This window comes from Dromaius novaehollandiae, chromosome 1 (genome assembly GCF_036370855.1).
Source record: "Dromaius novaehollandiae isolate bDroNov1 chromosome 1, bDroNov1.hap1, whole genome shotgun sequence".
Taxonomy (NCBI): domain Eukaryota; kingdom Metazoa; phylum Chordata; class Aves; order Casuariiformes; family Dromaiidae; genus Dromaius; species Dromaius novaehollandiae.
In genome coordinates, this window is record NC_088098.1 from 18,391,403 (window position 1) to 18,404,271 (window position 12,869).

At 38.5% G+C, this 12,869-nt stretch overlaps 1 protein-coding gene across 4 annotated transcripts in view; it reads right to left on the reverse strand.

The window, feature by feature from the left end:
* Nucleotides 1-1,709: 1,709 nt before the first annotated feature.
* The window catches only part of IL17REL (interleukin 17 receptor E like), a 45,600-nt gene continuing 34,440 nt past the window's right edge, over nt 1,710-12,869 (reverse strand). Inside the window, exons 11-17 of one of the 4 annotated variants that reach the window (XM_064506288.1) lie at nt 11,072-11,116; nt 10,363-10,420; nt 9,879-10,024; nt 7,244-7,303; nt 6,188-6,245; nt 3,790-3,844; nt 1,710-2,701 (exon numbers count right to left, since the gene is read on the reverse strand). In XM_064506288.1, the coding sequence (XP_064362358.1) occupies nt 2,674-2,701; nt 3,790-3,844; nt 6,188-6,245; nt 7,244-7,303; nt 9,879-10,024; nt 10,363-10,420; nt 11,072-11,116 (450 nt within the window). In that variant the 3' untranslated portion in view covers nt 1,710-2,673. Of the gene's footprint in view, nt 2,702-3,789; nt 3,845-6,187; nt 6,246-7,243; nt 7,304-9,878; nt 10,025-10,362; nt 10,421-11,071; nt 11,120-12,869 lie in introns of all 4 variants that reach the window. The other 3 variants (XM_026113052.2, XM_026113053.2, XM_064506303.1) reach the window with 3 other exon arrangements.

Genomic DNA, 12,869 nt, shown 5'->3' on the forward strand with positions numbered 1-12,869 from the left:
GAGATTTTCAGGTTTTTGCATTGCACTGGACACAGCTGAAAGTCTCTGAAGAGATTACAAAGCTTCCGTCAGCCCTCAGTGATATCCTGGTATATGCTAATATCTTGGAAGAACTGGAACATTGATGCTCTGTGATAATAGTAAGTATGCCCATATGAAATGGAAACCAAATAACTGTGAGTTGTTTCAAAACAGGGTGATCAGGCTGAGCCCACAATCAGCAAGAAGGGAATTTCCATCAACAGAAAAATGAAGGCTTTACAGGATTAGCCAAGTCTATAGGCACTCACATAGGGTATTTGGGGATTTGGCTTTTATTACAGCAAGTTTAGTTGTGGTTTGGTCAATACTGTAAAACAATTGCATAGTTTGGGTGAGAAAAAAGAAAACTTCAGTGGTCAGCAAAGTGAAATGAATACTTTTAGAACTGGAAAAGGCTTTTGTACCTGTGCCTTTGAGGCCTGTGACTTGAACTACCAGTGTTTAAAATGTCTTGTGAAAAAGAAAAAACAAAGCTTTGTTTTTGCAACTGTAATGTTAAAGGACACAAGTACCTAGTGGATTAGTAATGCAAAATTCCAAATTCTCTAGAGAAGGCTCCGTCTGAATGGAAGTCCTTGCAGGGCATCAGATCTGTAGGATAGTTCAATCACTATTTGAGAGAGCGGGAAGAGCTGTTCTCAGATGGAGCAGGAAGTTTGTGATCAGAAGAGGTAGTGCTTACCTGAAGTGGTGCATTAGAAACAGGACTTCTAAGGATCAGGTTGGAAGTTAATTGGAAAAACTACCAACAATTTTTTCATTATACAAATGCATACAGGCAGACCCAAAACAAAGTATGGAAATTCTGTTAGGAATTGTTTGCAGACACTGGCTAGACAGCTACCTTTGAATGAACACTTAACTTTCATACAGTTAATTTAAGTGACATCTGCTATGCTCATGGTGCAGGCTTCCCTGTAGAACAGCACCAACGTGATCACAACCAGCCACCTCACATCCTTTTTGATATTTCCATTGTTGCAGCCAATAAGTAAACAAGATGCACTCCAATAGATTTGAAGTCTGTGCTGCTGAAACAGGATCTTATAATTGAAAGCATCCAGCAACCACCCCTAGAGGTACTGTTGCTTCAGGACCTTACATGAACTTGTCATTGGAGGTGGTGCTTTGTTCAGATGCTGCCACACATATATAATTCTCCGTTCATTTTTGGTCTGCAGACGTAGTCAAAAAGTTGATCTTCCTAAGACTTCACTTCAGTAAAGAGCACACTATACAAATCAACCCTTCCAAGGCCTCCCAAGGCTTTTCCACTGAACAAAACTGAAGAGAATAGTGTTATGATGCTCTGTCAGTTGATTGTCTTGTCTCTGGCTGCAGTCTGGAGGAAATTAAAGGAAAAGCAGATGTCTGAAGAGATCGATGCTTCTGTTTCACAGCCAAGGTTCTCCACTTTCAAATAACTAAATGGTTTAGGAAGGCTGCCTGGCCACCTCTGTTTTTTGAGCTGTAGCACTGCATGGAATAGGAATATATCTAATATATGTGCACTTCACACAAAGAAGCTTTAATATCAAAGGAGCCAGGCAGCATTTGTCCCCTCCAGAGCCCCTTGAAAACCAAGTTTTCAACACTGCAGATATGTCGTTTACACCATATTTTTCTTTTGTAAATTGTTCTTTGAAAGTCTTAAAATAAAAAATAGATTCAGATGGGAAAAAAAAATTTTATTGATCAGCATCTTGTTCCAGATCTTCACTCCCCACCCTTCTCCCTGATCCCACATGAGCAACTCCACATGGTTTCAGGATTTGTCATTATTCATCTTTTACTTGAATTTATTTCCTTGTTACGCAACAGGAAGTAAGGAGGGCTGACAGAAGCATTCAGCGAAATAAAGGCCAAATGCTTGATAATCAGTACAGTGTGTAATATTGTTCCCAACTGTTGAGTATAAGTACATATAATGAAAAAATAAAAACAATACTTCAATTCTTTCCATTAAACACTTTCCTTCTAGGCTGGATTTCCACATGGCAGATTTAAATAGCTATCAAACCAAAGACATGTTCCTCCTCAGACAAGTAGGAAGGTTCTCTCCAAGTCAAATACAAATGCAAACACAGAAGGCCGTTGTTAGGTAGATTTCAGGAATACAGTCTCTCACAGTGAGGTCATCAGAATGGCATCATAAAACAAAGGAAATTACAAAGTAGGATAATGTAACAAAGCTGAAAAAACTTCCTCTATTCTTTATTTCCCAGCAACTTTTGCCTATGGCTTAAAAAGGAAGGTTACAAATAAGGAAATCTGAACTAGTCATTCTGTAGATACACAAGGTACTAGGAAAGTGCCCATTTATAGCACATTATATAATTTTTGAAGGAAAATGTGAACCTGATTCTCTAGCTACATGATCTAAGGCACTTTTTGTTTTGAAATACTGAGAAATTAGGAGACATAATCCAGCTTCTGTTGGAGATGTTAAAATAGGCTTAACTTGCTAAATTTTTCACTCATGAGAATAATCCCACAGTAATTAGCAGAAACTATTAACATGAGAGAAGAGCACTTACAGAGGGTTTGCAAAGTCACACCAAAAGACAATTTGATGTTGAGGAGATACTAAGGATCTTGAAAATGTGTTGGTAAATTCATCTGTATCCATCTTCAGTGCAAGGAATGTACACTCTTCATGCTAGAAGAAAAACAGAAAATTAAAGAAGATTGGCTTTTTTTCTCAAGTGAAAAAGGATTCATTGTGTTCATACATGCTAGGGTTAATAATAAATCTAACCACTTATCTACAGCTTTAGGACTTGACTGTTGCAGTCTAAGCAATACTGACATGAACAAATGAACAAAAACAACATACTTCATCCTGAATGGTATTTTCTGACAAGGAAAAGAGGAAGACTGCCTCAAATCAAAGATGGAAGCACCTTCTCGACCTTCCCAACCAAAGGTGGGAAACCGTGATTTTTTCAAGACTGCATTTTTTTCTCCATCTTTGTACAATGGCTTCTCAGAGTATCTCTGCTCCCTCTGGAGCAGATTTCAGGTGCAACATCTTCTTTGCTAGCATCATATGGCTTGAGATGGACATGACACATCAGGTTGTATGCTATAAAATAGCCACTGCTCTAGGTTGCCTCTGATGGGGTGTCCTTAAAGGAAGAACTCTTTGAAGAGCACAGGGTCCCACCAAATCATATATCCATTGATTGCATTAATTACTGTGGCCCACCTCATTTGTTTACAGTCTAAGTATTGCTGTTTTGCAGAGGGCTATGAGAATGGAAGGAAGCACTGGAACAGCTGAGGAGACTTCTCCAAGGAGTGAGAATGCAGAGGTGGCTATGATCTCCCTGCAAATGCCAGGGAGGAAGCACGAGGCGGGAGCTGATAGTATGAATGTCATGCTCAGCAAATCAGAGTGTTCCTGGGTTCTTGAAGGCTGTTTCACTACTTTCTCACATCCTTTGGTTTTTTGTCTTCCTTTGTCCTCTCTCATCTGCAGCAAGGAGGTCCTACAACCCCTGACACCAGACTGCATTGCCATACGATACGGAGAGAGGAAGAGACAGAAGGAAGAAGTGGTTTCAAGGGGGACAAGGAATGGGGAGAGACAGGAACCTGATATTCCTGCTGGCAAGTGCTAAGTTCACTCAGATGTTGCCACTCAGATGTTGCCCCTCTTTAGAGAGGATAATGATATATTTTCAGGGTTAACAACTCTGTCAACTCTTTTTTTTTAACTATATATTGAAGAGAGTTGCTGGATACCTGTGTGTCATGGCCTTTGCTGGGCTTCCATCACTGTATGTCTGTCTGCGAAAATCTGAAGAAACAAGTTCAAATATAGGTTGCCATTTTTTTCATTATGGTTCATATGTTTATTTTCATATTAACTGATTCTGGTTATTGGTTCATTCGGAATAGATACATTTCTTTTTAAAAAAGTTGAAATAATGCCTCAAAATGTTTGCATATGTTAAACAGAATCTAGAAAACTGTCCAAGAGAAAAATAAAATTTAAAAAGACCACAAAGTTTTGCCTCTACATTAAACACAAAAAAGGGATTTTCTTATTTCCATCCTCTCTAGAGCAAATAAGGTTAAATCATTCTAATTCCAAAGCACAGCTACTGATAGAAAAATACAATAAATTACAGTATAATACATTATACATGATAGAAAACTTTTCTTCCATTTGGAAAGAGAATAGGCTTCATGATGGTTAGCTACAGTGTTTTTTTATAAAAGATACTGTCACCACTGGGATCCTGGTTTTGAGGAGTAAAATACATGTTAATAATACCACTACTGTTTGGGGCAAACTGATGCTGCATGATATTTTTAATAACATTAATATTTAACAAGGTAAACTTCCATTTCATAAAGACATATACAGTAAATATTTTCACTATGCCATTATGGGATTAGTGCTCATTTACTCTGACATTTCGTATAATCTAATTTGTCAAAAATCATGGATGAGTCATACATTTAACATTCCCTTCACCCTAGGTTGATTGTACCTGTTAACATTTTATGTTCAAGGACAATCATAATAGCATCCCAGTATAAGAATTATCACTAAGTGATATGGCTTTTAAATAACTTTCATCATTTCTCGACTCTGAAAAGCTAATGTTTGAAAAAATGTGCTTATTATAGAAAATAAGAATTTGAGAATAAGAAACTCCTCAGTAGTAATGCTATTACTGTTACATTGAAAATGTTACACACCATCAAACAAGCAGCTGATGGCCCCTAATGAGTCGTTAAGAACACAGGAATTACAGCAATGACGCAGACCCCCTAATCCAGTGCTTTATCTTTGACACTGACCAGTACCAGCAGCTACAGAGGGAAGTTTCAAAAAACCCTTCCTGACCAGTGGGCAGAGGTGGAATCATCCACTCACTACTTGTGAACTGCATTATCCAAAAAATGTACAGTTTGGCAGAAGCCATAAAGCATGAGGTTAAAATGCTCCATATAACAAACATAGTGATCACATATTACAGTTCTGATGCTCTTGATATGCACAGTTTCTCTTTATATTTTTCCTGAATCTCCGTAAGTTCTTCAGAACAAAAACCTGTGATGAATTCCACATTTTAATCAAATACTGTGCCCAAAAATTTCTTTACTCAAGTTTGAGTGTTCCCAAATTTCATGCAGTGTACAGACCCATTCACTCCTACTGTTAGGCAGAGGGGAATTCCCAAACTGCCATCTCTAGAACATTTTATACACTTTTGTCATATCCCTCACATTTGTCGATGGAACATATGAATAAGGAAGATGCATCTGGACTACATGAATCACAACACTCAGAGTATTTAACTGATTCACCTTAAGTGGGCTTGTTAGGAGTTTTTAAGCAGAGAGGAAAACTTAACTACCATTAGGCAGGTGCTTGCCCAGAGAGCTGCAGTTACACTGCAAATTCAGGCCCTCTCTTTTTTAGTATCGGGCTTTCAAAGCTTGAGCTATAGTTAACCGTGAGGTGTTTTTAAAGTACTTAGAAAATCTGTCCTAGGAATTGCCATGTTTACAATGAACTGGGGGAGGGCAGATTGTTTGAGTGGGGCTTTTTGGCAATGCTCAGACTGAGCCTTCCCTCAGCTTAACTGCCTTTAGACTTCTTAGTTTTAAGCTAATGAATCCACCTCTGCTATGAGTTTCACCTTAAGTCCCCAAGCCTCAGTTTACTCTGAGTGTATTTCAAATCATAATAGAAATTATCCTCATGGTACTTCCGTAGTAGAGGGAATTACTACTGTCCCATTTGCAGAGGTGGAAAATTAACAGTAGGGCTGTGCTGCAATCACTGCAGTGGCAGCACTTGTGCGCCTACTTGACGGGGATTGTTTTTGACTAGTTACCTCATGTACTCACTGCAAAGTAAACATAGGTGTGGTGCACAGATCTTGGCACAGGCTGAAAAATTCACCCAGGAAGCAGAGAAAACAGACAGCCACAGAAGTTGCCCTTGCAGTAGCTAATTTAAAGTTAGTTTAGGTATATGAGTCCATATCAAGCTCACATATTGGCATCCATATTTGGTCAGATGAATGCCATGTCAGTCTACCAGTAAAAACACATTTCACCTGAGATGCTCCCTTCTATACAATCAAGATCTAATTTTTCTTTTGTTACCATTAGTACTTACCACAGTGGATATCACAGATCTGTAGTGGAACTGAATAATCTACATCTATCCTCCAGCCCTTGTAAAAGAAAGAATTGAGTCTTACTCCCCTTTCAGCACACCAGTACTGAACATTTGTCTTGACAAAATGAGCATTGCTTTATTTGTTTACTCAGATGACTGTATTTTTAATCTGTTTTTAAATAAATGCACTGGTGGTACATTTAGCAAGTCTAATCACTTTTAGGTTTATAAAGTTAATCAGAATTTTTTTGTGCAGAACTGTGTTCTGTCAGATAATGTCTTATTTACATGATAGGCTATTTAGGTAGGAAAATATCAATTTTGCCACCAAATCTGTTTTTTCACTGGGGAAAGAAAAATCTCTCCCACTGCCCAGAAGGCTTTTGTCAGGCTCACTTTCATCTTGTGCCTTTCGTCTAGGAGCAGAAGGTGAAGCTGCCTTTCAGGGCAGCTGCTGGGGCCTGGCATCTCTAGCCGCAGGTCTGGTGTCCCACAGTCTGCCAAGAGCACCAAACCCCAGAGCAAGATCAAACATATCAGCTTCATGTTCTTTTTCTATTAATATTGTCTAATAAAGTTCAGTTACACAAACAGTGTGCAAAACAGTCAGAAATAGTTTGCTCTGCTCTGCTTTCAGGAGTGCTAATTCTAGCATACTATGTACTTACTGTGCTGCTTACTCTATGCCTAACCTTTTCCAGTTAATGTCAGTTTTTGAAACATTCATCTACTATTCACTTGGATCTTTTGACTAACTTTTTGTTACAAAGGAACATATAAAGACAGGATTAACAATTTCCTGTTGGTATCCCTTTATCTGCCACTGACAAAGCAGCAAGATCAGGAGAGCAACTTCTGTGTTAATTAATATCATCTCAACAAGAGGTGGTGGCAACACATCAAGCTATAAATAATGCTCTTTGCCAACTCCATTTACAGAGTAATCAGATTTGGCTAGGAGAAGGAAGCTGCAAGAGTGCCTGCTGGTTTTCTCTCTTTTTTGATGACTTGTTTATTTTGTACAGCGCACCTGGCAAAAATCAAGACACATACCTGAATGCAAATTGTTGACCCACACATTTCCTGTGACATAGTCATTGACACAGAATCTCCCTAATGAAAACAAAGTGGAAAACCATTATTTTCCATACCCTGGAACAGCGAAAATGTATTGTCTCTCTCCAGCTTTTTGGTTCATTTGCCAATAATGCTACATGTTCCACGGCCTCAGAAAATTAATATGGTGTATTCATTATGGAAGGTTATTTATTTTCAGAGGCTGTCCCTGGGTCTCAATGACCATATGCAGCTGATGTAGTTTTGCCAAGCACAGTTTGGGAAGCACAGGAAGAGGGCTGATATTCCTGCATTTAATGAAGTATCGTAAGGGAGGACACCACCCCCATGGCTGCTGACACCATGTTAGCCACTGAGCATCTTCACTTCTTTTCTCTAGTGTACGTGAACTTGAAGGAAAAACCATTTCTTTGCAGTTCTTGTGGATTTCCCATCACATTGTACACTGAGAACAAGTTCAGCCTTAGGGTAGACTTGTCCTAAATGACTATTCTGCCACTCAAAATGTGACTGTTTATGGTTTGTTCTCAAAAGAATATGTTAGCTACTCCACTAATAACTACGCACCTGAACACTGCTCTCCTTAATGCAGCAAAACTCCTAAAGAAATTTGGGGTAAATGAAGTCTTACTCCAACAGTATTGAATAGGGGTTACTAGGCAGAGAAAAAACATCCGTTTCTGGGAACACAGAGTTAAGTCATAATGAAAACTTTGTGTATATTGCTCATGGTGTTGGACAGGAACTGTGTGTAATTTAGGTGGGCTCCCATTGTGTCACAGCAGCAGAAGATACAACAGCTTTGTACCAATGGGAAGAAAATGAGCATTTCTAAATGCATCAGTGCCCTTCATGAAACACCCAGTACAATATCTAGCTGTGATTTCTCTGTGCTCTCCCATTACTCTTCTTACCTGTCAATTCACACAGGGAACCTCTAAAACCGGAAGGTCTAAATTGCACAGATCTTCTTTGGAAAAAAAGCTAGATGAAGGGAAGTGCCAGCAATGTTCACTGAATGCAGTGTTTGACAGCTCTTCTACCATACAGATCTCCATCTCTGCCAGTAATACAGCATTTCCCCAGATATCCTGCCCCATTAGGACAGACTCTTACTGGTCCCACCAGTGCCCTCTGTAATCTGTGTTGATTAAGAGAGCTGTTTTCTCCCAGGCCTTGTTTCTCAGTGATTATGCAGCTCTGGGATCTTCTGCAGGACTAGTTAGCATGTTTCACTTGAGCATGTGCAACAAAGTAAGCTCAGAGTTGGGAAATCCTGCTTTAACAGCTTCTCCGCTAAGCTCAGAGCCAGAGATGTAATAAAAACCTAAATGGATTAATTAGAAAATAAATTCAGCATTCAGTGAAGTTTAAGAAGTGCTGATTTATGGCTGCCTGCTTGCTAGCTACCCCCTGGTATATGCACCCTGCACGCTGAAAGCATCAGAGGTACTGGAAAAACGTCACACAGTTGCAGCTCATACCTGCGCGCAGTAGCAAAGTAAGAAGTACAGCTGTAATATATCCTGAAAAGAGTACAGCTGGAAGAGCTACAGCATGCCCTTGTCTTCCCTGAGCCCCCTAAAGCACAGCGAAGTCAATGAACACAGGCAGGAATAACCATAGAAATCACAACATAGAGATTTCTCAGCTTCTCCATATCCATTGTGTGGCATCTCATACACGTGGTAGATGGAGCACACAATAGGAGCACACATTTGGGGGTGGTCATAAGGCTATTGAGGAGCTAGTTGCTGAACTGCAAGGATTCCTATCAGCATGGCAGTCCTAGTAGCTCCTAGGACCTATTCTAATATTTCTAATATTCTCCTACTTGAAAAATAATGCTATGGCCACTCTTCTGCTCTTTGACCCCACTTTCCAGATGTACCTCTCAGTAGATCACAGGTCAGGCCAACAAGGTAACTCTGGCATGCAGGGTTGAAGGGCAAGGGCAAGCCACAGAGCTACACTGAAAATGTATGAGGTACAGGCTTAGCTGCAAGAGAGGAATGAGGCTCCCATTTCATGAGTAGCTGCTGCCTGAAATAGCAATACTCCCACAGTCTTTTCCCTCTCTCCCCCTGCTTTTGCTGCAAGAAACAGTTGTGTAGTCACACAGCTGGATCAAAAAGCTAATTTGGCTGAAAACTTACTTTTTTGTACTCTGAGCTAGTTTTGGCAGCCATGGGATTTAGTGTGGCTTGAGACCATTGTGGAGTTATGCTTTAGGTCTTACATTTCATGATGTGAGATTTGCCAAGTCTGCTGCAGCAGTGACCCATTTATGAAATGTTAACAGTAACATTTCCTATGTACATAACACATACACTACACCACAAAAATGATGTTAAAAGAACATTAATGCTCCCCTCAATAGTCTCTTCCTTTGATGTGACTCATTTGACTTCAACATCCTATTTATATCTTTCTTCAGCATGAGATCAGAATTAGAACTACATGCTTTAAATATGTTCCACTAATTGTTCCAATATGTATATGCATGGGCTTATTAATGCATTGAGGCTGCACAGCAATAAATGGAATAATAATGAATACAGTTAAACAAGTTAAAAAGGCTTAAAATATCTAAGAAATAATATATACAAACCACAGAGACTGAATGGCGCATCCCAACAGATTCACATGAGGCCAGCTGTGTCCTGTTACACACAAGCACCAAGAATTGCGCCTTGGTTTGGGACGTGAAGAAAATTTGTATCTGTTCTGCCACTGCAGCAGTTCTCATTTTCCAAGCTGATATTTAGGGAAAAAGACTTACTTTTAGATGTACAAGAACCATATATTATATTTAAAATTGTATTTAAAATAAAAGCCATTTAAATTAGCTGAGTACCATCAAATAACATGCAAGTAACTATCTTGATTCCAACAGATTAATTTTTATACTGATAAGCTGGGGACCTTATACAGAGAAGTAACGAACTGTCAAATCTCTTTGCTATAATTTACAAGCAACAATGATTTGAACACTTGACCAAGGACAAAGCTTGTTTAATGGAGAAGATTCATGCCTAGAGATTGATTTAAGTATCTTTCACAATTTAATATTATGTAATAAAACAATTATTTACCTGGGAAATCTCCATGAGCGAATGGACATTTAACCCAAGAGCCTTGCTTGGTTGTAAACTGAAAGCAAAGAAATCCATTAGGAAAACTGATTTTTCAGTTTGAGTCTGTGGCTACAGATTCAGCTAGAGATGATCACTGCATTCCAGTAGGGCAGAAGGTAAATCCACAGCTTTCATGCTCTGTGGTATCTTCTAACCCCTGATTTAAACTGGGCTGGGCTAAACCCCAGTTCTTCAGACATTGATGCACATGCAGTTCGATTGACTTAAAAGTAATCTAAAAGAAACCAATAATATGCCTAGATTAACTGTATGTGGCATTTTTTGTGAACTAGAAAAATAAAAGGTACTCCAATAACTGTAGCACATCAATCATTCAATTTATTATCAAATATTTAATTTAGAAAATTTTACACATTAAGTTTAATATAGGCTTTAGAGTTTGCAGTGTGTGACCTAAAACATTTTCTCTGCTTTTCTTAAGCAGAAAAAACTGGCAGCACAATCTGATTTGTGTCACATCTATCATTTCTCCTGCTTCCAAAGAACCTTCTTTTAATTTACTCTTTCACATTTCCTTAATTCTTACTTCCTATTCATCAGAGATACAAAAGAAAACATTCATGCTAAAGAATATTAGTGATTCCTTCTTTTATAGCTAACAGAAAGAAAGGCAGTAAATAGATCATTTACAAGAAAATCACTTTACCTTCATGCAAAGCCTTGGGTGAGTGTCCACACGAGAATATTTAACCTGCTTGAAAAGAGAACACTCAGCTTTAGCTAGTTTCATTAGCTAGTTGCACAAAATTCATTATCTAGAATTTTCTGGATTTGATTACTGAGAAAGGAACTGCTTTGTTTACTGTATAAATATCTCAATGAGTTAATCACATAAAATAGTAACAATAGGTATAACACTGCCTTGGGTTACTGAATAAATCACTTGCTTCTATCTGTAACAAGTAGCATTTTTGACAGTCATTCTGATCTAGTAGAGCTAAATCAATTGATTCTGTGGTGACTTGTTTACGTAGTTCTGATTACGGTCTTCTTGTTCCAGGGCCTTATTTACCACAGATCACCAGCTCAGCAGAACAGTTGAACATATTCTCAAAAGTGCTGTTGAACTGAGGCTTTCATCTTCAATTTAGGAAATTCTCAATTTTCAGTATCCCTATTCAAGAAAAAGCTTAAACATAGACTGAATTTCAGACAATGTCTTAACTGACTTGTAAAATGTTCCTTTCATGAGTCACAACCACTTAAACTACCAAGGGCTTCAGCATAAAAAAACCTTGTCTAATATAAGCAATTACTACCCATATAAGTGATCTTACTTAAGTGGCTGTCACTCAAGTGACTGAGAGCCCTACACACAACACAGAGCATCATGACCAAAGTAACACCTCTTTTATGTAACTTTTTGAGAACAACCTAAAGGATGTCCTTTGGCTTGTCAATGGTAGCAACAAGAGACTCACAGAAAAAGTTCCATAAGAGTCAGCTCACATATGGAAACAGCATTGCCATGGACAGAGAAAGACACCCAAATTACAGAGCAGAGTTTTGTAGCTTTTGGGCCTGAGTCAGTACATGTGCATATTATTAGAGTATACAGAGCCATGTGGATTTAGTGGGGGAGGTTGACACTAACTGAGGAATCTCTTCAGTGGTCCCCAGCACACTATGGAGATGTTCTTCATTATTACAGTTGCGTGCAAAAAATGGACTAAATTCAGCATCAAATTTTTTAGTAAGAATTAGAAAAAAGGGAAAATTCATCCAGTCCATGAGTATTCATATTTAGCCATTAAAAGCAATGGGTAAATACAGGAAAACACTCATTGTCTGGTACTAAACCAATATCAGACTGTGTTATGGGTCATAGATATGACCAATGCCAGCCCAACCTCATTTTAGGCTTCTTTCTTTTGTTTTTTTTCCTGCAAACAATGAGTTGTGCTTGTTGTCAGCAGATGGTGAACTCCACAGGGAGCACTCACATGTGTCAAATTAAATATATTTGTTTTTGCAAGATCAAAGCTTTGTTGAAAGTTAGGCAGAAAACGGTGAATCTGAGTAAGCATTGAACACTTGGGCAGGAGTTCCTCATCTTTTCAGTGTTTCTTCTTCAGTGTTTATAAGAGTAAACATTCAAAAGTCTTGAGTGGTCCCCCACAAATCATCTCATCAGAATAAGACTGAAAGTTTCAAAAATTAAATATTTGTATTTGGTTTTATTTGCCTTTTGAGTTTTTACATCAAGTTTACTAGCTTCTCTGCACAATCAGGAAGGTCTTAAACTTACTTTTCAAGATGAAAGTGGGAATTCTAACCAATCTCATAAATCCAGTGCATTCAATATCATGAGACTTCAGACTGAAATATGAAGCAGTTCGTGCTACATACAATTCTTTTCAGTTTTAGAACATAAGTGCAGGAAGAGCTGAGGCACTCAGTATTTCAACAGCCACAATCTCAAGATGTTGGACCAGGTTCAAGAA